The 27,282-nt window shown below is 36.0% G+C and overlaps 3 protein-coding genes across 5 annotated transcripts; 2 read left to right on the top strand and 1 right to left on the bottom strand.

Moving 5' to 3' along the window:
• The first annotated feature begins 3,627 nt into the window (after positions 1-3,627).
• On the top strand, positions 3,628-12,971 carry LOC129569398 (glutamine synthetase 2 cytoplasmic). 2 transcript variants are annotated; one of them, XM_055448193.1, is made up of 6 exons: positions 3,628-3,779; positions 9,133-9,313; positions 11,348-11,880; positions 12,126-12,243; positions 12,317-12,442; positions 12,528-12,971. In XM_055448193.1, the coding sequence occupies exons 2-6, from the start codon at positions 9,133-9,135 to the stop codon at positions 12,674-12,676; spliced, it is 1,107 nt and encodes a 368-aa protein (XP_055304168.1). In that variant the 5' UTR covers positions 3,628-3,779; the 3' UTR covers positions 12,677-12,971. The 2 variants fall into 2 exon arrangements, with proteins under 2 accessions (XP_055304168.1, XP_055304167.1); XM_055448192.1 differs by lacking the exon at positions 3,628-3,779 and adding an exon at positions 8,424-8,646.
• A 1,092-nt stretch (positions 12,972-14,063) lies between these two features.
• Positions 14,064-16,362, top strand: LOC129569007 (alpha-parvin). Its single transcript, XM_055447377.1, has 6 exons — positions 14,064-14,232; positions 14,582-14,671; positions 14,760-15,031; positions 15,137-15,436; positions 15,554-15,724; positions 15,845-16,362. Exons 1-6 carry the CDS (start codon positions 14,124-14,126, stop codon positions 15,992-15,994), a joined length of 1,092 nt encoding a protein of 363 aa, XP_055303352.1. The 5' UTR covers positions 14,064-14,123; the 3' UTR covers positions 15,995-16,362.
• Positions 16,363-16,946: 584 nt separating this feature from the next.
• Positions 16,947-23,132, bottom strand: LOC129569008 (globin CTT-VIIB-3). Of its 2 annotated transcripts, XM_055447378.1 has the most exons (4): positions 22,969-23,132; positions 18,278-18,459; positions 17,611-17,772; positions 16,949-17,465 (listed from the first exon to the last, which is right to left on the bottom strand). In XM_055447378.1, exons 2-4 carry the CDS (start codon positions 18,449-18,451, stop codon positions 17,328-17,330), a joined length of 474 nt encoding a protein of 157 aa, XP_055303353.1. In that variant the 5' UTR covers positions 18,452-18,459; positions 22,969-23,132; the 3' UTR covers positions 16,949-17,327. The 2 variants fall into 2 exon arrangements, with proteins under 2 accessions (XP_055303354.1, XP_055303353.1); XM_055447379.1 differs by lacking the exon at positions 22,969-23,132 and having other exon boundaries at positions 16,947-17,465.
• Positions 23,133-27,282: the final 4,150 nt, after the last annotated feature.

Raw genomic sequence — 27,282 nt, 5'->3', positions numbered from 1 at the left:
AATGTCTGGCCCATGAATATTGCAAAATGACGCCGCAGAAATTCCACAAGTGGAGAAAAACTTCGGTCATATTTCATGCGACAAATGACATGGGAACTGTTTCCCCTTTGAGTTCAATCCAGTTTGATGCGTTGAATTAAAAACGCATTAATAAAAAAGACACAACATATTCATCACAAACTCATCTATTTTTAAATCGAAAAACAAACGAAAAGGGCATACGAGATTAGAACATGATGTGAACTTTGAAGAGCGTACTGTATCATTATTATTGGCATGAACTATATCATTTTGTTTGAAAACATGCCACAATTTTGGTAAAAACACGAGTGATTGATTTAGAATGAAGAAACGACATTTTTTCGATTGGTCGTTGTTTGCACGTATTTTTTTCTTGTCGTAATCGTTGGGTGCTGATGACGTCCACCGAAGTAATAGATAAGTTCAAATTGATAGCAGAAGTTCAGTGGGAAATTGGCCTATCAAAAAACGATTCACAGTCAATGTTTCGCATTTCCAATCAAATTGGCGATTACAGCGTACAACAACGCTTTTTTTTTCAATGTTTTGTTTGTGTTTTTAAATTCTGAATGCAAAAAATCGTATCGTTTAGAGTTGGAGATATTCCGATGCGGTAGCAATTCGACGAGGCGAAAAAAAATGCTTATTTTTCATGTCATGCAGCTGAAACAATCATGTGCTAATTTCATACAATTTTCATGCAATTTTTTCATCTCAAATTAAGTCAGTTGTTCTCTTTGGCCCGCTCTGTCGCTCGGGCGATTCTAAATCGGAATAACATTGTCTCTCGGTTTTGAATATAGCAATCCGAAGTCTTCAAGAATAGCGAATTGAAACGATAAATAAAATTGTCATATTTCTTCATGCATTTTAATTGCGAATTAACGAATTCGTACATATTCAAAACAGCAATTAGCAACAAAGATATATTTAAACGCTGGAAACGCACGATCTATGTAGTATTAATAAAGACTTGGTTTCAATTTCTTTTCTCTGTGTGTTTCGTCGGCTGCTCTTTGTGTACGAATCAGCTGATCGATCGAACATACGCTCTTGGCTCAGGCACTGTATTGTAGCTGAAACATTTGTTCAATGTTTCTTTCTTTCTGTGTGTTTGTGTATGTATTCAAATTGCGTGTCGCGGAGAAACCAATGAAATGAGCAATTTTTACGATGGCCCATAAATTATTTGATGAGAGAAGTTTTATTGAAACAAGGATTATGAACGATTCACCCTTCTGAAATGATAAGACAGCCAACTTGTCAATTGGCTTGATTCAGAGCCACGTTTTTTGGTAGAAATGAACCCAAAAATGTATTTCAGTATCAATGTATACATTGGTTTCATAATGCCCGTATAGGTTTATCTTAGTCATTATCTCGAATTGTTTCGTCGTCGTTGCTGTTTCAGTTGTTGTAATGGATTTAGGTAAAATTTTGAACTCGTTGTAAGCATGAAGATGGATGCAAAGTTCATAGTTCATTTTTTATCCGAAAATGGAAAACCAAAAATTAACTTTACTATCTTGAAGCGGCAACATTCTAAAATGTATTCATTCTTTTCATTTTAAACATTCGATGGACGATGGCTGGCAAAACAAAAATCTGCAACCGGCTAAAAACTCATTTGCAGACTTTAAGCTAACTAACATTTTATTTCTTTTTATCTATCGCCAGACCATCAATCACCGAATCTGGTTTAACAGGTTTGTATTTCAAACAACTAAATAAAAATATCGAAACCATTTTTTTTTTGCTTGCTGCTGGTCGCTCTCTTGAAATTCATATTTGAAGCACGTCGATAACGATGGCGACGACGACAACAACCAGACATGCACGAAATGGGTAACGTAGAGAACGACGCGAATTGTAAAATTCTGCATACTCACGTACAAAAATCATCTTGAATCGTTTTGATGCCTGTCTTATTCCTTTCTCTTTCAATTCGATGAGACACGCCAAATCGGTGTCACAAGCAGCATGAACAATATCAAACAACCGATGGATTTGGTTAGGTGCTTTAGAATGATTTCAATAAAATTGAAATTAATCTTCTCACTGACAATTTCAAAGAAAAATTGTTTTAGGTTTGGTCGGAGGCCACATTAATTACATGAATTTATATAATTTGGCTTTGGTTTCGTATTCATTTAGACCTCTGATCCATTGACACATTACAAAATTTCAAACTTAATTTTGAATTCGAATAGCCAGTGAGCAAATACAAAGACTGTTGGAATGAAATTGAGACCAAAAATCGCGTGATGAATCGCAATTTATGGAACACATTTTAATATGCCATTTATTTTGAAGTAGTTCATTCCTGAATCGAGCGCATCCAAGCAAATTAAATATCATTTGTGCGACCATAAAAACATAATAAAACTACTCAAAAATCAAGCGTTTTTTTGGGGCTATTACTTGATTATCAAACATTTTGTAGATTCCAAAATTATCGTAGAAAAATGGTCCATAATGAGTGAATTCGTCGCGGAATTCAAGCAATGCTCTTTAAATAAGAATAAAAACACACATAAAATTGTCTACCGCAACAATTTCAATTGATTATCGCTCAAGTATTTTTTTTTCTCACACACATGAGAATGGAGCATTTTGAAATTGTCATTCTACGCTGATACTGTTCGACACAGCCATTAAAATACATTGAAGTGAATAATTGGCGATTTACAAAACACAAACATGTTCGCTCTTTCTCCGGCGTGCGAGTGCACACCACACCATACATTCATTACATTTCGATCGACTGTTGTTTATTCTCTCAGTATCAAAATATTTTCTATATAATTTTTTTATAGCAATTTCGCATGGCGTTCCATAGTAAGACGCACATTCTTGTTATTGCGTGAAGTTGTGATAAAAATGTGACGATTGATTTACTACGAATTGCTGAAAAATTCATCAGAAAAATCGTAGTACGATTTGTATTTTATATCGAGTCACAACATGTCCTGCATCGTCGCCAAATCAAATCGTAATGCGAGCATTTCCACAAACAAATGCCATTGTGGTGTGTGTAATTTCTCAAGTGTGTAGCTACACATTTGTGTCTCTCTTTCTTTCTCGAACAAACTCTTTTTAGCGCTCAATGTTGAGTATTTACGCCTCGCCGATGATGATAAGCGCTCAGCACGTTGTACAATACAAAGTACGACATGTAAGCTTACACACATCACAATTTTGTACGATTCACACGTGCATCGCATCGTATCAACTTTACGGTATAGTTTGTACATCTCTCAGGCGGCAGACTTGTTTGGCTAAGCAGGAAAGCGCGTCCATCACACAAAGCCATGTGTACATATGTGCGTGAATGTATATATACATCAATTGATTGATAGAGCATATTATCATGTGTGTGGCTCGCTCATATGAGCGCCTCGACGATTCACATACACGCACACGTTTCGCAAACATATGCTCAATACAAGGACAACGAAAACGATTGCTGTGCACTCAAAAACACTAGCAACAGATAGCATCTGCACAATACAATAACAATGTGAACGAGAGAAAAAGCAGCGCTGCCAAACCACACAACAGTATATAAATTGGAAAAACATTTCATTTTTATATTTAGTCTTGTCGATTTTTCCGTAGCGCACGGATACAACAAGCGAAATTAGGAGAGAAGAGATAATTTTCCGTATTGTAATTTTCCGTATTTTTTTTTCATCTAATCGTGAATTAGTTCATTTTGTGATATCAAGTAGAATCCATCAAAACCACATTTAAACAAGGTAAGTGCCATTTCATTCCATTGAATCAACGAATTTTAAGCGAAAACAGAGAAAATGATATTGAAGAGCAGTGAATTTTTGCAAAGTTACGTGAGAATGTGATCCAAAAATAATTTGTTGGTTTTTTTTTTTTGCTTCTTGTTCGGACGAATTTTTTTAAAATCATTTTATAATGCGTGGACTCCTGCTTCGAAATTGATATACGCGATGAGAATAGATTCAACATTGTACGGTGCTATTTGTCGATTTCATTTTCAATTGAATGGAACCGAGTCTATATTTCAGCTGGTGCACGAATTCGATAAGCCACCCATTTTATCGTCAATCGGATGAGTACAAGCAATAAAATTTTAATCGCGCTATGTTCACGCGGTACTTAAATGGTCCATGTTTTCTTTCGAACAAAATATTCCATTTTGCGCGTGTCAATTATTTTCTTCTTGACGAAACTAATAAATCGCGAGGAAAGAGAAAAAAAAAATTCCGTTGCCCATTTGAATCGATTCTCTCAACTGTTTTCGTTGTTTATCACATTTTTTTGTCGGCATCGTCGTCGTCGTCGTCATTTGTTTGTTGAACCGTTTATTGACACATTGTTATTTATCAAACGAAATCAGCCGCATTGCGTGAACTCTCTTGTTTGAGCATAAAATTAACTATGTCGTCTGTTTTATGTGACTCACGAAAAAAAAAACTCATTTTTAGAATCATTTCATTTCGTCGCAATTAACGAGCGCGTGTGTGCATGAGGCTGATTGACATGTTAGTATGACACGTACCACAACTGTATACAAGCTGATAACCAAATTGATGCACTAAATTTCTCCATGAATATTCGCCGCACGTTAAATTCAATGCACAGCTTATAATTAAAATCCAATTAATCATTCGATCGATGTGGATCGAGCTCCGTATAAATCAAACAAAATCAGTAATTCGATTCTTTGTCTCGATTTGCCAGTAGCAACATATTAATAATAATTAACTTGCACTTTGTTCCTAGCTCAATGAGGAAAGCACAAAATGAAACATTGAAAACGGTTCCTCTGTGAACTGTATGTGCTTTATCATTATTGAAAGGAAAGAGAAAAAAATGGCAATAAGCAAATAGACGTTGTGTTAGAAGAGCGCAATTCATAAACATCATTATATCAACGTTGTGTCATTGAAGCGATGAAATCGTCAACATTTAAACGTTTCAAACTCACTTATCCATGGTCATTGAGAATGAAATGCATGCATCGAACACACACACACATGCGGGCATTTCGCTGAAAATATGCATCGATGATGATAAAAAAAGACTTTCCTTACACGTAATGTGTCAGTGAGGCAAAATAGCGGCTAAAAATAGTGCCTGTTTAGATATATGGTTGTGTGTGTGCGTTGTAGTAATGAAATCGTCGCCCGTGTACAATTGATTGATTTCCATCAAATATCGAATATCCAGAGGCAAATCACCCGAAACCAGTCCTAGCACACAAATTGTATGCATAAGCGACGACAGAAAAAAAAAATTGTTTACAGCGTTTTAATGGCTCTTTTCCCTTTCCCTCGAGCTCAGTACCGTCATCTGTTTCAATTCAGATTTCATTGTCAAGGTGATTGCAACGCGTGTTCGCAACGACAAAACAAAACACGACACGATAACAAAATGTGAACAAAATAGCTTCACTTCGTTCGAAACAAAAGTGACTAGGCTTGCGTGGGACGAGTTCCCCACATTTGATCGCTTTTGATTCCTTCCTCTTTGTAGCTGCTTAGACGTAATTTCGCACATGTCAAATGTGCTTAGATGCAGTTTTGAATGCAGATAAACTGTGACAATGAATGCAATTGTGCAAACGACTCAATTAAAATTTATCAATGCACACACAATAGTGTTTACTCGCTATCCACAAATGCGTCGCAAGGCAAGCGAAACAGAATAGCACAATGTAAGTGTTTACAATTACGATCAAAAGGGGGAGAAAAAAAAGAAAGAATCAACCAGAAGGTTTTATGATGTGGAAAACAAAGTGTTCACTTGGCATGTCTTTGCACACCCAATCAAATTAAAATGCAAACTTTGCATTACATCGAAATGATTAACGACACTTGATAGTGATTAATGGACGCAAATGCTCATTTTCCACCATCAATTCGTCATATGGGCAAGAAAAACTATTTCTTTTTCGGGGCGGAGCAGCATATGACGCAAGAAATGATGATTTTTCAGGGTCATTGGCATTATCATTGGTGCTGATCTGGAAAATTGAATTGAAAAAACTTCATTGATAAACTCATACTCGACACGCACAATTATACGTACAATAATCTAAGACCATTTATAGCTTGAAGGTGAACTTCGTGTTCTGCTCGAATATCGCCTCGTTCCGAATTTTTAAACACCGATAAATCAAGTTTAGTTAGACAGTGTGCGGCTCCAAGAAAAAATTATCATTCACTATCGATGCGATAAATGTACTTGAAATATTGAACACAATTCACAAATGAGGTGATTAAAATGAAATTTGGTTTGATAATCACTTTGCAGTGGACTTACTTTTGAAACGAGATAAAAGAAAGAAGCTTCCAATTTAGATAGAGAGCGTTCGGTCAAAAACAAAAGAATGAACGGAGATATGAATAAACGCATGTTCGAAAGTTCAATAGCATTAACTCACAAACGAACTGTACGCTCTGTTTATTCTGGTTAAAAATATCCCGAAACGTTGTCGACCCTGCTCTTTGTTTCCTAGACAAATAAAGACGCAACTCAAAATTCTTCATTGTATGCGCCCGGTCAGACAGTGAGCGTATGATCGATTCAAAATTCGAGTCGTTGCCAAAATCAATTTTAACCCGAAAGAAAAAAAAACATTTCAATCTCATGTTTTTCGTCATGTGCCACGTGTGAATTGATCTATTTACTGTGTAAGAGATGACCAGAAAAAATCATGTAATTTTAAATTGAAAACGTAAACATCTACGTTTTTTTTCCCTTCTCTATACAGCTAAAACCATTTTTTGTTGTTTGTTCATTCATTTCTTATCAGACGTGATTGTTGTGAAAGCACAAATCTCGTGCTGCTTTTGACAAAATTCATTTACCAAATCGCATCGCATCGAGAATATTGTACGCAAAAGTGTCGACTATCCGCTGATTTTGTATGTAGGTTATCAATTTCGAGTCAATGTATTCGTATTTTTATTCCCCTTGTTTGTTGTTGTTTCACTCGGCCACTTATTTTTTTCGGTTTGCGTTCGAAAAACAATGGAAAAAATATTAGTGTGATAATGAGTGGAAAATGTAACGTATTGATCAATTTGATAAATTGCTCTGGACACACTTTTCCAAATTTACAATCGAAATGGCTTAATGACATAAAGAAATATTTGTGAAAACAATCAGCAGAAATTTTTATGATTTCATTTCTTTTTTGCACCGTAAAGTCATTAAGATTATACCGAGCTGTTATATCACTTTTGCTTTGAACATTAAACATTGTCAGCTGATAAGTTTAGAGCGTTTGCACGTCATTTTGAGATTCTTTTTTTTCATTTTGTCTAGCTAACGCTTTATTTTGCTGGAATCAAAGAAAAAACGTGCAACGGATTTATCGCGAATGAATGCCCAATGCCCATATCATACAGTAGCACCAAAATTGTCAAACGATTACGCTGTTATTCATTCACATGATAATAGGTCAACGTTCATAATTTGCATGTCGATAAGATAACCGAGTGAAATAGAATGAATTCAGCACGTTGTTCATGCACTTCTTGAGCACAGACAAACAATGCGTTTGCTGACTTCAACAAATTGAATGATTCTCACATGCTTGTTGTGCATCGAGATAGATCAAGTAGCTAGATTTGATGAACAACAAAAAATTAGAGCGTAAATATTATAATTTTTTTTCGTATGTCTGATCGGTAATTGAAACAGCAAGTGAAAGTGACCGAAAACGTGCTAAATGTTGTACGTTGGTTAGTAATGACAACAATTGCGTCATCGACACGATAATTGAATAAGAATTTTATTTGACCGATTGATTAAAACAAATTCGAAGTTCCAACACAAACATGAAACAGCCGAAAAAATTGGCTAGAAGATACAAGAGCAAACAATTATTCGCGTTGATTTTACAAATGGTTAGTACTTGTTCGGTGGTAACAGCGGAAAAGACACGGAGAGATGAGACGAGTTTAGCGGTAGCACAGACAGTCGAATAAGCTCCAATCTAGTAGCACGCATTGAGATCTCATTTGCGACTGTGCACGTTCTGATCACATGCTGTTAAACATCGTATCAATCCCGAATCCATTTTTATTAGCACCAGCTTTATGATGATGGTTTTTTTTATTCGCTCTCCTCTCCATTCACTCTCCGACTTATTTTGATCAATATTCAAAGGCGTGCATTCGTTCTCTTCCCAATTCGTTCTTTTCGATGATGTTCTTTTTCTCGCTTCATTCGGAATCTTATACTTTGCTGTGTACATTTTTATGACTTTGTTTCTTGTGTAAACAGTTTTTTGCGAATACAAGTGTATATTAGCACCACACTCACACATAGATCAGAGGAAGTGTTATGAATGTGCTAAATGAAAATTTTCGTAAAAAATTTCATTTAAATATCCAGCGATATTGCAGCAGCCGCATCAGTTTCCGACCATTTTGCAACGCGATAACATATCGTAAAGGAAAACACCCAAACTTTCACAGTGCAAAAATTATCATTTTTTCTGTGTGACTCTCTGATGTTTGACTCTGTGCTGTTTTTTCAGTAGTTTTCTTGAATAATAAAATCAGTGGATTTTTAAAACTTGTATTTTTCCGTTGAGTGTGGTGCTTACAAGAAAAATCGGCCAAAATGATTCCGGTAACTCATTTTGAATTTTTCTCATTAGAAGTTAGTCGAAGCAAATTGATTCAAATCATTCATTCAATCGCAAAACTTCCTCCTGCAATTGAAAACAAACAGAAGCCATTTTCGACTTGAATCATTTTCGAAGCAAAGAGAAATAAATATAATTTTGAAAACAAAATGATTGATCCAATCGTATTTATCGCCTCAGCGAATGACTCAATGTATATTCATTTTTGCGCCGCTTCGCATTTTATATGCGATGAATATCAGCTGAATTTAATTATAGTGTTTGTAATGAAAAAAAAAACCGTCTTTTCATTAGACCAAAATAATTTGGTCATCATTTTTAATTGAATTACAAGTGATGGTTTTGGTGCAAATATCATTAAATGACCTTTTGACAAAACCCCAAATTGCCCTTTGCTAATTGTGAAATTGCGTTTGATCTTTTCAAATTGTCGCTAATTTGTATTCTTTTTTTTTTGTCGTTTCTTCCAGATGTCGAGAACTTTAGAGTCATCACCAAATGCATTGATCAACAAAAAAGTGTTGGATCGTTATTTGACTTTGGAATTGCCAGAGAATAAAATTCAAGCCACTTACATCTGGATCGACGGCACTGACCAAAACATTCGTTGCAAGGACCGTACTCTTGACTTCGTTCCAAAATCTGTGAAAGGTAAGCTTTCGCCCGATTCGAAATATTTCAATCCAGTTAGTTTTGAATCGTCCAGAAAAAAACCAGTTGAAAATGAATAAAGAAAGAGAATCGAAGGAAAAGAAGAAGATAAAAACAAAAGTAGCGAGAGAGCAACAGTTGGAAAAAATCGCATTCAAAACAAAGTAGCCCGTTTATTGCGATGATGCATATCATCAGATATGGTGTAAGTCGAACCTTGAATAATGAACAAGCGAAAATGGGATAGTAGAAAATAAAGCGACGACTCACAGCCATATAAATACGCAGTATACAAAGTCCGATAAATATTTTGCAACTCCTACGATCAACGTTCGGCGTAGCGTTTTGTTTCTTTCCACTGTGCACTGTGTTTTGTTGGTGTGTTGCCTAAGTTTCGCGCTAAACAATCGCGGGTACCGGCAAATTATTGTTGTCACGAAAACAAGTTCAAGTTTTATTTCTTTCGTTCGCGTTGCTCTTTCTTTCTCGTCTCATTTGAAAATGTCATCATCGCGCAGCTGCTGGCAAGATTTCACTGTTTTGTATCATGTTCTCGTTTGCATTGATGCTACGCGTGTCAGCACCACAGCTGACAGCACCGACGTCACCAGCTGAATAAATAGGTTCAATGGAACAGAAGGAGAGAAAAAATCACAGAGAGCAAAAGAGACGAATTAGAAGAAAACCCCAACCATCACACAAGACACACGCACAGTCATTTCGGCAGGTAGCGGAAAATTTCCATCGAATTTTGCACACAGAAACACCAACGGCCGTTCATTCCAAAAATAGCCTACGAGTCTCGATGTGGACGAAAACCGCGCAGACGTGATGACTTATCTTGTCCGCACATTTAACTGTGTGACGAACATTAAATTTTTTAATTGCAAAAAACAACAGCGTTCATTGTCTGAATTTTGTGTACAAATTTGCACTGCAAACACCATCGCTAATTCCTGATTAGGATGTCGACATATTCATAAAAAAACACGATATGAATCGTACTACTTTGACAATACATACAAAAATACATACGAATCACATTCATTCAGTGCGATCAGCTGCTTGTTTCGTGCAGGAAGCGTGATTTAAATTATTTTATTTAAATGTTATGTTTAGCATGTCATGAAAATGCCATTTCGTGTGTATGCTTTGTTTTATCGTCTCTGTTTGAAAATGGTAAAAGTCAAATAAATTAAAAGTGATTAAAAAAAATCCAATCAGACGATTGAAAATGTGAATCAATGGGGGGTTTTCTGCTTTTTTATGACCAATCAACCGACTGATCAACTCAATCGAAAGCTTTTCACATCGCCAAAATTTCATCAATACAATCGACGAGATGTGTGTGCTTCAAGGATGGAAATGTTGCATTTCTAGTGCTTCAGTTCGACGAATGTGAACGGCTTCTATTGATTATATTCGTGTGCTAGATTTTATTTTCTTTCTGTCTCGTTGCTTACGAAGCGTTTTCATTAAAAATGAATCTAGCGTGTCTTGGATTGATTGAAATCCTTCGCGTTTTGTATTTTCTAGCGGAACGCAAACAAACCGAGTGCTATTGTTCTACATTCATTTCGAAAGTAAAACGAGTTAATGCCTTTTGTGGTGCTTGTAAAAGCGTTTCGCATGAACCAGCGCCTGTTTCACCTTCAACTGTCCTCATGCTGTAATATGAGATGTTTATTTCGATACATGATAGCCAATTGGTGTCGACCATACAAATTACAATCATTACGAGCGTTTGTCTCTAATGTTCTAGCCCCTCAATCATTAATTCACGTCAGAAAATGGCATATCATTATAATGCCGTTTATTGGATAACGACCTGAAAATTGAATGTGAACTAAAAGCCAATCTGATGAGCACAGAAAGCACTAGCAATCCTCTGTTCCATCTGTCGTTCTAAACTAAAGCCGGATGTTTTTATTTTCAATAAATTGAATAAATGCATCTCACTCACATGTGTGTTGACAGTGTGTTAATCAAAATAACACGAATTTTAATTTGTTTGATTTGTTGTTTTATTTTTAGAGCTTCCAATTTGGAACTATGACGGTAGTTCAACGTACCAGGCAGATGGTGCCAACTCTGATTTGTACTTGCACCCAGTTGCCATTTACAGAGATCCATTCCGTCGAGGCAAACACATTTTGGTATTGTGCGAAACTTACTCATATGATGGCACTCCAACCGCCACCAATCATCGCAAAGAATGCGCCGAAGTAGCAGCTAAATGTGCCGATGAAGAACCATGGTTCGGCATTGAACAAGAATACACTTTGTTAGACATTGATGGTCAACCATTGGGATGGCCAAAGAACGGTTTTCCAGGACCACAAGGACCATACTACTGTGGTGTTGGTGCCGATAAAGTATACGGTCGCGACGTTGTTGAAGCTCATTATCGTGCCTGTTTGTTTGCTGGCGTCAAAATTTGCGGTACTAATGCCGAAGTCATGCCAGCTCAATGGGAATTCCAAGTTGGACCATGCGTTGGCGTCTCAGTCGGTGATGACTTGTGGGTCGCCCGTTTCTTGTTGCACAGAATTTCAGAAGAGTTTGGCGTAAGTAAAAAATAGTTTTTACACAAGGGGCAGTTAAGAAAACGTTTTTTCGAGTCTCTTTCGCATATATGATTTGATTAAAGTATTCATTTTGAATTTGTTAACAAATCGTTATGTCGTTAAGTTTTATAATGGCCTTGGTACGGTTATTTCCGCAATTCCAAGAATTAAGAAGTAACGAAAAACTTACCAATTGATTTAGAAGCAAATAAAGAAAAACTGATTGATTTGTTTTGAATTTGCAGATTGTTGCCACTTTGGATCCAAAACCAATGACCGGTGACTGGAACGGTGCTGGTGCTCATTGCAACGTTTCAACCAAAGCAATGCGTGAAAAAGGCGGAATCACAGCAATCAATCAAGGTCTTTTTTCTTTAACTTATTATTGGGGGGATCCAATTCTTTATCAACATTTATTTTGATTTTTTTGCCACAGCTGTTGAGAAATTGTCGAAATGCCACGAGAAACACATCAAAGCCTACGATCCAAATGGAGGAAAAGACAACGAACGTCGTTTGACTGGCAGACATGAAACCAGTTCAATTCATGACTTCAGTGCCGGTGAGTAAAAACAACCTTGTAATGAATCATGGGATTTGGTGGAAATTGTTCTTAAATTTAATTTGTCTTCTGTTTCTCTATTCAGGTGTTGCTCACCGTGGTGCTTCAATTCGCATTCCAAGAGGTGTAGCTGATGCTGGCTGCGGTTACTTCGAAGATAGACGTCCATCGTCAAACTGTGATCCATACTCTGTTGTCAGCACAATCCTCTCAACCATTTCCTTAAATAAGTAAACAACAAACGGGATACAATAATACACAATGTGTATTACACATTTTAATTTAGGATTTACACAGCACAATAATCAGCTTCATATTAGAAAAAAAAAACACAACAACAACAATCCAATCAACTAACACGATGATAACTACAAACCAAACAAATGAAAAGAAGAAGAAAAAACGTTAAAACGTATGTGAAGAAATGAAGGAACGAGAATGTTATTAATATTATGGAAGAGTTTATATATATTTGATTGATTGTACAAAAATAAAATTCAATGTTAATTGTTGAAAAATTTAAACAAAACCCGCTTATCCATTTGGTGTGTTAGTACAAAAATAGATGTATTGAAATGAATTTCGGCTGGTGACGCCAAAATCAAAACTGGACAAGCGATTGGCGTGAATGGGTGGGGTGAGTTTCTTAATAGTAAACATATCACAATACTTCAAGTAATTAAAACGATTGAGTCTATCGCAGATACTCAAAACGGCGATTTGAATCAAACACATTGCAGAAATTTATTTATTTGAGTTTGCGCTTACGTAATCATAATAATGAACCTTTATCTTTACGATTCAGATTAATCGTTTTTTTTTGTTCTTGATTCAACATCAGTTTAATTGATATGTTCCGCTGGGAAAAATTTAAATGACTCGAGTGTCAATTATCATTTTTATGCTGCGGGTTGACAACACAATTCCAATTAGATAACATCTCAAGATCCTATCGCTACATTGTGAACGGCACACTGAATTTATTGAATCTTCAGCAATCACAAAATTTGAGTCAAGAAGCAATTTATTCTGTTTATCGTGTGGCGTTCATATCTCATATAGGCTCATGTCACTTTTTTTTTTCATTGTTATTGTGGTAACAGAATTTATGACCATTTAAATATTGTTTTCAATTTATGATCGTGTTACGCAAATGGCCAAATTGATATTGAAAGATCGAGGTGACAACGTACGACACTAACCTACTCCAAATGACTACGATTCAAATATAACGGAACACGAGTTTAAACTTTTGTTATTCGAACCGAATTCTTTAGAGCGCGAATACAATCACATTTTCTCAAAAAAAACAAAAAAAAAACTCCTAAAGCGCGGCAATCACAAATTGTGATTCACAATGCCATTGTGAGTTCGAAATTATAAATGTTTGTCCTTGTTGAAACTGATTTGTATTCCAAATCATGATATACTTAAATACGTTTTTATATTGAAAGGCTTTCAAAATTACACAATGTTCTGAAAAATGCACATTCATCTGGTGGAAAAAGTAAATTCTCTTTTGAACCCATTGCAAATGCGCGGTTTTTATCTTCGCTAAATTCCATTTCGAAACGTAGTAGTTTCGAAGTGACTACGAAATCGTAAATTCGTCACATGAAGTGTCATTCGACCAATTGACTTGAAAACAATAACAAGGCATTAGAAATTTTGTTGAAGAAAAATGGCATCGCCTCGCCCAAAATCACCTAAAACTCCCGTTTCGAAGAACGAGGGAGAAAGTTTCTGGGATAAAATCGGTACAATTGGTAGAAAGAAGCGAATCAAGGAAGGTAAATTATCAAAACTCAAGTTTTTTTATGGTTGAATTAGTGCTTCTCTCGCTATTTTGGTATGACTCAATACAGTGTTTACCTTATATGGTATGATTGTAAATTTTTTTTCTCGCAAATTCGTATGTTTCGGTTAGTTTAATCAAACGATGGATATACATTTCGAGATATTTCCTACATTTTGTTGATTTTGCCAATAAATTCATGTGAAATTAGTGTATTTGGTGGAAAATATAGGATTTTCGGTTCACAGACTCTGTATTAGCATGCTGTCATACATACGAAAATACCCACGCAGTACAAATTACCTCTATGAATGAGATTTTCACTCGCATTTGTTCAATTTCAGTACAAGAAGTGCAAGAAGAAGGTCGACATGCCATCGATGATCCAGGTGCGCCAAATGCCCCAGAAATTCCACCGGAAGATTATATTTTGCGTAAGTAGCAATGTTGACTGGTGCCAAATGATACAGTTTGGCATTTTTCAACTTTGCATCAAAATGTTAATCGTTTTTCATGTTAAAGGTGACAACGAATCTCGTGCCATTATTCAACCACAATCATTGACCGATCCAGCAGTTAAGGAGCTCATAAGCACTCTGATCGATTGGGTAAACGATGAGCTGGCCGATGAACGTATTATCGTGAAAAATATCGAAGAAGATTTGTACGATGGCCAAGTTTTGCACAAATTACTCGAAAAACTCACTGGCCGCAAACTGGATGTACCCGAAGTGACACAATCGGAAGAGGGTCAACGCCAGAAATTGCAAATCGTTTTGAATGCCGTTAATCATGTGAGTTAAATGAATGACACAATTTGATATGGAAATTAAGGGCAATGCATTCATTCCCTTTTATTCTTTTCAAACTGTTCTTTTCAATGGATTTATTTTTTTCAGACTCTGGGCTTCCATCAAAAATTGCCAAAATGGAATGTCGAAAGTGTTCACTCAAAGAATATGGTAGCAATTTTACATTTGCTCGTCTCGTTGGTACGCCATTTCCGTGCTCCGGTTCGTTTGCCCGAGAATGTTTACGTGACCGTTGTCATTGCACAGAAAAACGGAACATTGCTAAGTGCACAGAAGTATCAGGAACAATTGACATCGCAGTACGATGACGTTGGCATGAGATGCGAACGTGATGCTTTCGATACATTGTTCGATTGTGCTCCAGACAAATTGGCCGTTGTAAAGAAAGTAAGAAGTTTCTCAATGAATCTGACTGATTTCACTTGAACACTTGTGTCTTGATCATTCAATGGATTGGCAAGTATCAAAAGAAAATACTAATTGATAATGTTTTTCCGTTTCCAGTCTTTGATCACGTTCGTCAATAAGCATTTGAATAAATTGAACTTCGAAGTGAACAATTTGAACTCTGACTTCAAGGATGGCGTTTACTTGTGCCTTTTGATGGGTTTGTTGGGTGGATTCTTTGTGCCATTGCATGAATTTCATTTGACACCAAAAACTGTTGAACACATGGTAATATTTAGAATCGAATGTATAATAAGCAAATTTGCCCTTCATTCAAAAAATCTTCATCAGAAATTTCCTAATCTCTTCGAAAATCGAAATTGATGATGTTCGTTTTTGTATTTGCAGGTGGACAACGTGTCATTTTCATTTGAATTAATGCAAGATGTCGGTCTTCCAAAGCCAAAAGCCAGAGCAGAAGACATCGTCAACATGGATCTGAAATCTACCCTTCGTGTTCTCTACAGTCTCTTCACCAAATACCGAAATGTTGCTTAAGCTCATTTGACACAACTGCCATTGATGAACTAACAGTCGAATGCAGCAAACTTTGACTGATTTTCAATCGATGGCAAAGTGGATTTTAATTTTAATTAACTAGATGTTTTGTGTACTTATAACAATTACTAACGACGTTGAAATCGTATTTTCGTACAAATAAAAGAATTTATAGTGACAGTGCAAATGTAGTAACAGCAGCAGGCCAAATTAATGATAGTGTTTAACAAAGTACTTTTGCCTTATATTTTATTAAACATTTTCATAAATAATAACATTCGATTTTTTTTCTAGTTGAATCCATTTCAATCAATAACTTTGTATTATAAATTCTACAAAATAAATATATTTTTATTTACAATAACAAACCTTTAAAATTATTTATTCAAGAAAAATTGGGTTTGAATTAAAATTCAGTTGCACATCATCATGTGGTTCTCGAGAAGATAAACGAATGTGACAAGCTGTTGTCTGCACTTTAAGAAGGTGAACGAAATTTGTGTAAACAAGCTGCTTCCTAAAGTTCATCGAAGGTTATTTTTGGAATTTATGCAAATTCCTCCAAAAATAGAATCAAAAGTCAATTATTTATTGAAGTTGACGCAAATGACACACAGTTGATTATGTGGCATACGTGTGGAATTTCGGTAAAATCCTTTGTAATATTATCGCCGTAATTTTATATGCAGAAGAATATTAAATTTCGGGTGTTTCCGCTCTAATTTGTCACACATACAATCGATAGACTGTGGGAGGGATGTGTTATCGAACATACTTAACGTAATTACACAGCCTATCAAATATAACAAAGTGAAGCGTTGAACAATAAATTCCATTGATGTATTGTCAGAGGAAGTTACGGTTGATAAGACAACATCAACAACATCAACAACAACAACAACAACATTGCGAGAACATTGCTTTGCCATAATTGACGTACTTACGTATCGAAACCAAATTTATATATCGTCCAATATATTCGGGATGTGTTATATAAACCATGTTACATCATTACTTGTTAAGGATAGATCTTTAATATTGATTGATCGTCATTACTTAAAACATATATTTCGAGAAAATCGAACATTGAGTTTTGCTGTTTAGTAATCCATCACCGCCACCATGAAACGAGTTAGCCTACATTTTAGAGTTTAGAATTAGAATCTCAATGCGCATTTATCAAAAGAACTGAAGCTAATTTTAGGAAACAACTAAATAAATTTCTTCACTCTTTCTCTCTATGTGTGTGTACCGGTACATTTATTTTTTTTACAACGAGTTTCAAAGCTAGAGATTCAAAGCAAGGAGAAATTGTGTGCGTGTGCGTGTGTGGCTAATAGGGTATTTTTTCGTCAATTTTCGAATATACGATGTGGTATATAATATCCATTAATGAACTCCATGCCGTTTTTCCAGCTTCGTCCAAAGAGCAGACTTGCATCAACACCGAGACAATCACATCCCGTAGTTCCTAAATTTGGAATGGCAAATGGAAAAATTTCGACATTTACATAATTTAATGAGAAATTAAACAAGTTGATGATGTGGCAAATGCAAACAAACCAAACGCACAATATTTTTCTGTGGTTGGTACGCCAAAGAGGAATTCAACTCACCTCGAATGATTGACGCGAGATTTTTCGTCGATTGTGCGATTCACCGATTTTGATCCAAATTCGCTCTAGTTCATCGACATAATTTTCGTTGCTTAAACTCGATACCGCTTCTTGAAAAACGCCCATCACTCGTCCCGCATGGGTGCGAAAACCAGGAGTTCCCTGTGTATTTCACAAACTTATTACATTTTTAATGAGAGGAAACCGAGAGATAGACAGGGAAAAATGAGGTGAATAATATTTCCGAGGATTTGAGAGAAAGAATTGAACAAATCGGATCCTTCAGCGACTAGAAACCGTGGTTGCTCGTGCTCACACATACACTCATACGCGTACGCACCGAGGCCACAAATCTGAAATATAATTAATTAGCTCATTACACCTTAGGCGATTGTAACACGAAATGGAAAACCACATTTTCACATCGTATTTTAATGATTCACATGTTACTCGTTTGCATGGCACTGATGCTGTGTGCACTTCGACGGCATGTCGAGCAAATGGAGTATTTGCTCGCTTGCCCCTAAAAAGTTGGACATTTTTCTCTTTCTCTCTCTTTCTTTCACTCCCTCTATTTCTCTCTCTCTATCTCTTGACTGTTGTTTCAGTAAATTTTACTGTAATTGAGCCCATGGTTTTATGATGCACAATCACGTCACATACATACCTTTAGCGAGAGCAACGGTGTATTTTTGAACGAATTGAATTTTTCCTGATTTTTTGGATATTTTTCAAAGTACGCGAGCAGAATGACTTCACCCGAATCAATTGCATTTTGCGCTGGAATGGCCCATGTTGATTGAATTATCGCAATCTGTTCCGACGTTAACGAAGTCATCATGGGAATAACTGTTGGTTTTTTTTGACAAGATGCAATTACACCCATGATTTTTGTTTTGTTTTCAACAGAATTGGTTTGATGGATTTAAATTGAGCGGTATTCTATTTATGTTCTTTTCTTTTGGATGGTTGTGTTTGTGTTTTTGATATGATTTTTATGATGTTTAGGTGACATGATTTAGAACATGACGAATTTTTGTTCGAGGGAGGCAGAAGGGAAAATTTGGAAAAAAAATATATTCGATTTTAGTTCCAATAGAATAAGGCTTATGCTAAATACAGGTTTACGTTCAATCAAAGCTCCATCCACAATATAACCAAAAAAAGAAATAAAAAGTCGACGTTTCTTTTTTTAAGTAAACGATTACATGCATTAGATGACGCAAAAAGTAACAAATAGAAATAAACACGCAAAAAACATTGAATGCAACGCAAAAATCTTCTATTAAGACATTTATTATCAAACATGATAAGAAAGCTATGAAAAAAAGATGGAGAAAATACGATTCAACTTCAAAATTAATACGAATTCAATTTACATCGAAGTTTAATATTCTCCATCGAAATGATTATTTATTGCAATTCATTTTTGTTGACGTTCAGTGTTTGGCTTGTGGGATTTTTGTGGAACACTAGCAAAAATTGGCCTAGATATGCTATCATTAAAACAATTCAATACCAGACAAACGACATAAAAAATCGAATGTCACTTTGTGAAAGCGTATCGAATCCTATCCTTCGGCATTTTATTTCGCCACTTGCGCCACAATAATTTAAATTGATGAGATGTTTTTCGGAAGAGATTTCGAGCACGCTTACATGCTAATAGAAATGATTGCAAAGAACTACTGTAAAGAAGGAGATTTGGATTGCGAACAAATTGAAGAAATATTATTCAAATTGAGAATAAAAGCTGTAGATGAATGTACGTGCAGTGCATAATGCTGCATATGCATGCACACAATGATGTTCTTATCTTGAAGACTTTACTCAATGGCGTCGAGTTTCGAAGTAACAATTAAAAAGAAAAGTACGTGAGGGAAAACGTACGTTCTTTGTCTCCGATTCGCAGAAAATTTAATGAAATTCTAAGTTGAGTTCCTTTTGAATGCCAGAAACATATAAATTGGTTCAAACAAGCGACGTTAAATCAACTGAATTCACAGACGTTGCATTGTGGCTTCATTCAAATTTAATCGATTGCAAAATGTCCACAAGCCATTTACTGTCTATTGAATGCAGTCGACGTGATTTGCTTGTGGTCATTTGCACCACCGCGACGAATTCAACATCAATAAAATTAAAATCGAATCAAAAGGAATGACGGAACGTACAAGCAAACAAACGAAAGAAAAAGAGAGTTAAAACTGCAACAAAATTGTTTTGGTGTATCGCATACAAGTTGATTATAGACTCAAGTGCAAATGATCTCGATCTGGGTAAGTGTCCAGTGTCAGAATATCGTCAAAGGCATCGTTTAACCGTGGTTTGCGCATAGATTGTGCTCCATTCCTTTGTGTGTCAATTGATGGAGTGAGTGTTGTGTGTCGTTTGGGGTCAGTAATAAATGTTAAGTGAGTCTGGCATCCCGCAGAAGGGCAAAATACTCACAAATATTTTACTACGACATCGGGCTTTTGTCTCTCATCAGTCATCATTCAATCGAATGTGACACATAAGGAAGTTTCTTTAATCAGTTTAAACGTTTGTAGCAGCTCTTAATTTAGGAGGGAGAAAAATGAGAAGATGAGAACACGACACAACACGACGACGAGAAGCAAAAAAAGAAGACGACCGTTAAATAAACAACCAGAAACGGAGTGTGGCACACGAATATGACAAGCATTTTGATTGAAATGTATCTGGTGTGTGTCGTATATTACTTACGACCGATGCATATATTAGTGGATCGACGTTTTGAAGAAGCAACAGCAAAAGCTACAGCAGCGAACCCAAGAAGCAAGAATTCATTTTGTGTCTTTTCATACAATTTGAAATTGTATGGTTTGGTTTCGAGATACGGAGTAAATGAGTGGAAGCGAGAGAAGAGAGAGAGAGAGAGAGAGAGAGAGAGAGAAGGACGCGCATTCGACAGATGGAAGGATGAAATGGAATGGGTTATTTAAAACGCACAACTCGAGCCAACATGTCGACTACATATTTGCCTATGACAAATAAATTAATTACAAGCAAAGTGTGCTCGAAGAAGAGCTTCTCTAATTGAAAATTCATGTGAGTGTCTCTCGGCTCGTTGTTGTTCTTTACCACCACCATCACCATCACCACCACCACTGTCGTACATACGTATAGAATACGTATACAATGAATGTACGGATGGCAGAGAGTTTGCTTATAAAACCACAAAACCACATTGAATGTTTGCAACGTGGAGTTAATCCCATAATTTGGCATCGAGCATAGATTTACTGGTTTAGTTATGAATGAGAATGAAGAACAAAACACCACTTGCACTCTCTCGACTTTGTCAACTCCAAGCCATTTTGATGTTGAAAAATTATTGCACAAAAAAGAATTATTTGCGGTGGCTGGTGTAGAGTAGGATTCAAATCCAGCTCGCATTCATATCACACATACGCATTGTGTGCACAAAATGACGTATGACTCTTCTCAGCCACTGTTTATTAATAATTCAATCCATCGAGTATACCCAACACTTTATGATGCCAATCAGATCCATTGTTGACAAATTACTCTTCACTTATTTATTTTTATCATTATCAATTGAAGTGCGTTGTGCTGCTTCGGTTGCCGATAACTTTTGGCATTTTTTCAATATCCCCCCTCGACAGATAATGCTTTTTTTTAAAATAATTTTCAAATGAATCTAAACAAGGTTTTTGGATTAACGATAACATTTGCGTGATAATGACACAGCAAAATGATCAACGAATCATATGATTTTGGCTCACACGATTTTCGTCTTTGTTTTTTTTTTTCGACAAGTATACAATTCAGTCACATTGTGTTATTTAGAACTCTTGCTGATTCGATGGGAAAAAAACATCGCGCGAAACTCATGACATCGACTTGTAATAAGTAAAGTTACTTCCTTTGCTGAGTAATGAATTTTAAACATTCCATTAAAATCTTTTGCTTTTGACTTTCATCAGTCCATGAACATTCCTTCTAACCATGAAGGCCATATCCCTACCAAAGGAATCGTTCCTCATAAATATTGACACGGCAGACGATAGTGAAAAAAGCTCATTCCAGAAATGGGCCCATATGTCGTTAAAATGTCTTAAGAGTGAAGAAGAAAAAATTCTAACAAAACAAATTATGATAATTTGTTGTCAGAAAATTTTGTGTATTTTGCGTTGTTGTGAAAATGGGACACGGTGCCAAGTTTGTAAAGCGTACAGGATCTCTTGTTCACTCACTCACTCGCTAGCTCTGTTCGCACCCAGGGAATGACGAGGGAACGAATGAGCAAATTTACAGTAATCATGGTTATCACATACAACGCACCATATTAATTATTCTGTGAAGTGTGAAAACATTAAGGCATATTGTTTATGTGCCGTATGAGCTGGATATGTTTCCTTCGTCGTCGACGTTGTTGTTGTTGTTGTTGTCGTAGTCATCGTTGTTGCTTTCGCTTTGGAGGTTGGAGGGATAGCTTGAATTTGTCTTTGTAATTTCGTTTGTGTTTCATGTGTACTTGCTTGGAAATAGGCAACGAACACACAAATTAGTCTGCAAAAAAAAACGTATGTTTTGATCCAGAGATCCGCACAAAGGGCCGTATTATCTTTTGTTTTTCGAATATATGGCAAAATAATGATGTATTAAACACACAAAAGTACACATTACACAAAAGACATGGAAAATAAATTGCACTGTGAGTGAACTGAACATATAGGCACACATAGTGTGTATGTCGGTAGTGTGGTTCGCCTATATATGTATATATGAAACGGCACAAAATCAAATGGGCTCGTTCGCCTTTAATGTTTCACTCAAAAATTGTTGTCGCTTGTTTATTTTTTCCCATTTTTTATGTTCAAATGCTGCTTTTGATATCAAAAATCGTATGCCATTGTGCTGTTGCATGGCTAAGATCAAGAATTTTTCGTCAATTTTTCTTTCAACAAAACCAACATTGAGTAACAGAAAGAAAAAAAACGAGCACAAAAAACGAGTCACTGAATGTTCACCTAAGGATTCATTTTGTTATTCTATTTTGTTTTCGAAGATGAAACGCGATACCATTTGCATTGAATAGGATACGAGAAACCAGTTCAACAATAAATTGTTGCTTTCAATCGGAACAAAAATTATTACACAACAGAATGGAAAAATAGTGGCCAAATCAAAAGAACAAAACGCAAAATCGAGAGCGAGACAACAACTTAAATTACAATAGCGACAATGAAATGTGCACAACAAAAACACAACATACACCAAAACCAATCAAAATTGAATGAATCTAGAAAAATAAAAGTGTGATTGTTGTATTATTTATTTATTTTTTTCTCTCTCGTCTATTTTATTTACTTGGCTTGAATGAAATGCAATGTTAACTGATTCTAAGAATCGCCGCTCTCTGTCTCGTCCACAAACACCAAAGTGTGAAAGTCGTCGATGTGTTTTTTTTTGTCGGGAGAAAATTGGTCGTGTGTCGTCGGGTGCTACCGCACTTTGTTGTGATCACTCAAAATGTTTAAACAACACTGATACCCATTTCTTCAACTAAAACTGTATATATACTAGTCGGCATGTCTCTCTCACAGCAAAGCAAACGCATTGAATTACAAGCGTATATACACATGGTGGGTTGGTGAGCGGTTGTGTGTATTATACGGCCCGACGATGTGGAGCAATAGAGACGTGTGCCACTGTGGATTACATGGAGCGGGCGCGAGTGAGTGAGTCAGAACGAGGCCAAAAGCCAAATGGGAGAGCAAAAAAAAAGAACGGCATAACATGTGATACACAAATTATTATTGCTACCATGTGCTATCACATTCATGTCACACAATGTTATCTCCGCTGTGCTGTGTTTATAAGTTCACAAATTATAGACTGACGATCAAGGCGAATCGTTCACATTCCGTTTGCGGATTAACTCAGTTCGCTCATTAAAATGTTTCCAGTGATTTTCAGTGTCTGCATTCCACCACCCGCACCACAAATGGAAAATCGCCTCGAACTTACTCACCGTACATACATACCGCACTCTGCTGCATATAACAGCAGCAGCAGCAGCCAACAGCACAGCACATTGTGTCTAATTCCGTTCTCTTGGGCTCTGTGTCGCGCGCGCTGGAAATTCGCTTCACACAATATGACAATGTGACTCGGTGTCTCAGCCGCCACAGTCTCTCGATGGATGAAGTGCGAAAGCACATCATACTCAATGTGATACACACTTGTCGTGTGTATATTTAAATGGAATAAGAAAGAATTATATGCGGTAGAATAAACAGCATTTGCATATTATTTACTCTCACTCCAGAGGCGCGTGCGAGCCAAACGTTTGTTCGCTCGTTCGCTTGAGCGTTGGCTCACTTCACTCACTGAGTCGACTGACTCTAGCTGATTCTTGCCACAAGCCAATTGAGCGTTGTGTGTTGTTGTGGATTTTGAAACAATATTTTATTTCACCACGACACAACATGTTCATTGGTTACATCGTATCATGCACCATCGCATCATTTGCATATCTCCAGCTAAATATTAAAATGGAATTGGAAACGAGAGACCATGATGCGACAGGACACTCTCGACGCCAGTCACCAAGTTCTCTGTCCTCTTCTTCTTCTTCTTCTTCTTCTTCTCGTTTGGTCCAAGTGCCGAACAAGAGCATACGGTTGGCCTACCATGAAACTTTGTTTGCCCCGACATTATTATCAGCTTTTTTCTCTCTCTGCTCATTCTATTTTCTTTATCCATTTATGAAAGATCAACAACCAGCTGAATAATATTCCACCAAATCCACTTTAAAGGGAAAAATTATGACAAAGTATCATATTCTGATGCGAAAAGTATATTTGAATTTCAAAAAAAAAAAAAAATTCCCCTTGACCCAGACAATTCCATCATGTCGCTTGTCGAAAAATATATTTACCGCCATTCTCTTTCGAAAAGCGATTATGAATATACACACATTTTCCTAATAATCCGAATGGTTGTTTCGCATATACCGCCTCCTATGGGGTAGAACGTGCAGACTCACTGATAACATTACTACAGTGCCAACAAACAAACGATAAGTAAAAACGATTATTATTATCATGTTTATGCACATTCTGTGTGTTATCATCCGGTTTTCCACTTCGAAACATTTGAATCAATTTGCAATATTATTATAACGAACAAACGAAATTATGAACATGGATTTGAAAAAGACTATATATTGGGTTTTCAATTCGATTTCGGTCGTCGATTCGATTATGATATTCTGTTTATACGAACATTCTTGGGCACCAAGCGACAAAGGAATCGTGAAAAACGTATCGTGACACCCGGTCAATTAAAGTGACCCCAATGAATTGGTGAAATTGGTTGGCTTGTAAAACACAACAATTCGATAAATGATAAGGCCATAACGATTACTTCAATTATCTGTCGAAGCAAATGTCAAACAATTTCCAGATCAATTCGTCAATCGCAGAGAGAAGCAACAGCAACGGCAACAGTAAGAAACACTTTAGCAATGATGTTCTATTTTTAACACTTTTGCTCAAATTTGCTTGACGAACATGAGACGAATATTCGATTAATGACTGGAATTCCATTAATGTGAACTTAATTATGAACTCGAGTCATGCAATGCAGATAAACAAACAACACCCAAAAACTACATTGCACTATTTGCTTGATTAATTGCGCACAGATGAAAGCAAAAAACTAATATTTTCATAAGGTGAATATAAAGCACGTATTTCTATGTTAAAATATTCTTTTGATGAGGTCACCTATTCAATTTGCCCATTTTTATGATAGACTTGTTCTGTCCTTGCGGAGTTCAATAAAGAATATTGATTTATTGAGAATACGTTCAGTTTGATTTTGTATTAATGAAGATGTTCTAAGTTATATACATACCTTTATGAAAGGTTTCTATTAAACTTAAACTATATCCAGAAAACGCCCATCATAATTCAGTTAAAATCAAATGGAAAATTCATTTCTTCTTTCGATAATAAAGAATAAAAATACAAATTAAATTATATTACTAGAATTTATTTGTTATTCAACTCCATCAATGATGAACTGTAACATTTGCTTAGTAGTGTTGAAATATAGGTAAAAATTTTGAAACTTATTTGTGTTAACTTTACGATCAGTGTGATTGTATGTTTCTTATCAAACATCTTTCACCAAGTGACGCGATTATTCAGCACATTTTCGTTAAAGAGTAAATAAACAACAGTTAATAATCAATTCTATATGGTTGGTCAAACACCATTGCCAGAAATGTACTCTTTCAAGACGGAAACGAACATGCGGGTATTTCAATTTGGGTGTAGTTATGATTGTTTGTAAACTATTTGATTTAATTTGTGCATGAAATAGTCGCAATTCATCGTACATTTCTGATTCCACTTTGGAAATCGGATTTGTATTTAGGAATCGATTTTCAATGCGGTACAATAATATTGGTATAAAGATTATTGAGTGAACTTGAGGCATCCAAAAGTGACAAGTTCATTGAAGTTCGCCGACTTTATTACAATTAAAATTCGTTTTATCAAAAAATGCGTCTACCCCATTTGCATAATTGTAACACCAAAAACGTGTGAGATTCAATTTGGAGTATGTCGAATAGTTATTGTCGCTAGGGGCTCGGATCTATATAAAATCATATTTTATACGCACTTTATATGCAATATATGCATTTTATATGAAATATACGCAATATCCGCAAAATATTCGCGATATACACATTTATTTATTTTTTTAGATATTTTGTGGATATTGCGTATATTTCATATAAAATTCATATAGTGCATATCTATTGACTAGATCGAGAGGAGAGTTAGTTCATCTGACTTTGTTACGAAAGAGGAGAGTAAGTTTCTTTCGACTCAAAAATGGTTAAAGGCGAGTATGTTCATTTTTGGCGGGTCCTCGCGGTTTTCCACGGTTTCCGCGGAACTGATAAGAGATAACAACTTGGTCGACAAAGTTGTAGCACTCGAGGTCTTCTATAACATTGCTGAAGTCAGTTATCTCTTATCTCTTATCAGTTCCGCGAAAAGCGCGAAAAATGATAAGAAAAAAAAAGTTCTATATAAAATTTGCTTTTTTATGTGCGCGATTTGCGCGCAACTGATAAGAGATAAGAGATAAGAGATAGATGTCTTCAGCAATGTTAAAGAAAACCTCAAGTGCTACAACTTTGCCGAAGACACCATGTTGTTATCTTTTATCAGTTTCGCGTAAACCGTGAAAAACCGCGGAGGCTAGACGGGATGCCAACATACTTCCTTTTAACGCAGATAGAATCAACAGAAATCATACTCTCCTCTTTCAAAATATATTAGAATTTTTTCACATACTCTCCTCTCGATCTAGTCAATAGATATAAAGTGTATATATTACGGTTATTTTGGATATCGAAGCATGTGAAACGTCATTTTCTTATTAATATACGTGAAATATCCGCGATATCCACAGTTATACGCATTTATACGCAAAAAGTAAAAATATATGACGTTATATGTAAAATAACCGCAATATATGCAACTTATACGCGATATATAATTCCATACTCTGAAGTTCCGAGCCCCTTGTATTGATGAATTCATTGCAGGCGATTTTCCCTACTTGGAACATTTAACGATTGAATTGAGCCCTGAACTG

Source organism: Sitodiplosis mosellana, unplaced genomic scaffold, assembly GCF_009176505.1.
Source record: "Sitodiplosis mosellana isolate CC-2019 unplaced genomic scaffold, AAFC_SMos_1.0 Smas_scaffold_30, whole genome shotgun sequence".
Classification (NCBI taxonomy): domain Eukaryota; kingdom Metazoa; phylum Arthropoda; class Insecta; order Diptera; family Cecidomyiidae; genus Sitodiplosis; species Sitodiplosis mosellana.
This window is presented reverse-complemented; position numbering and strand designations above follow the sequence as displayed.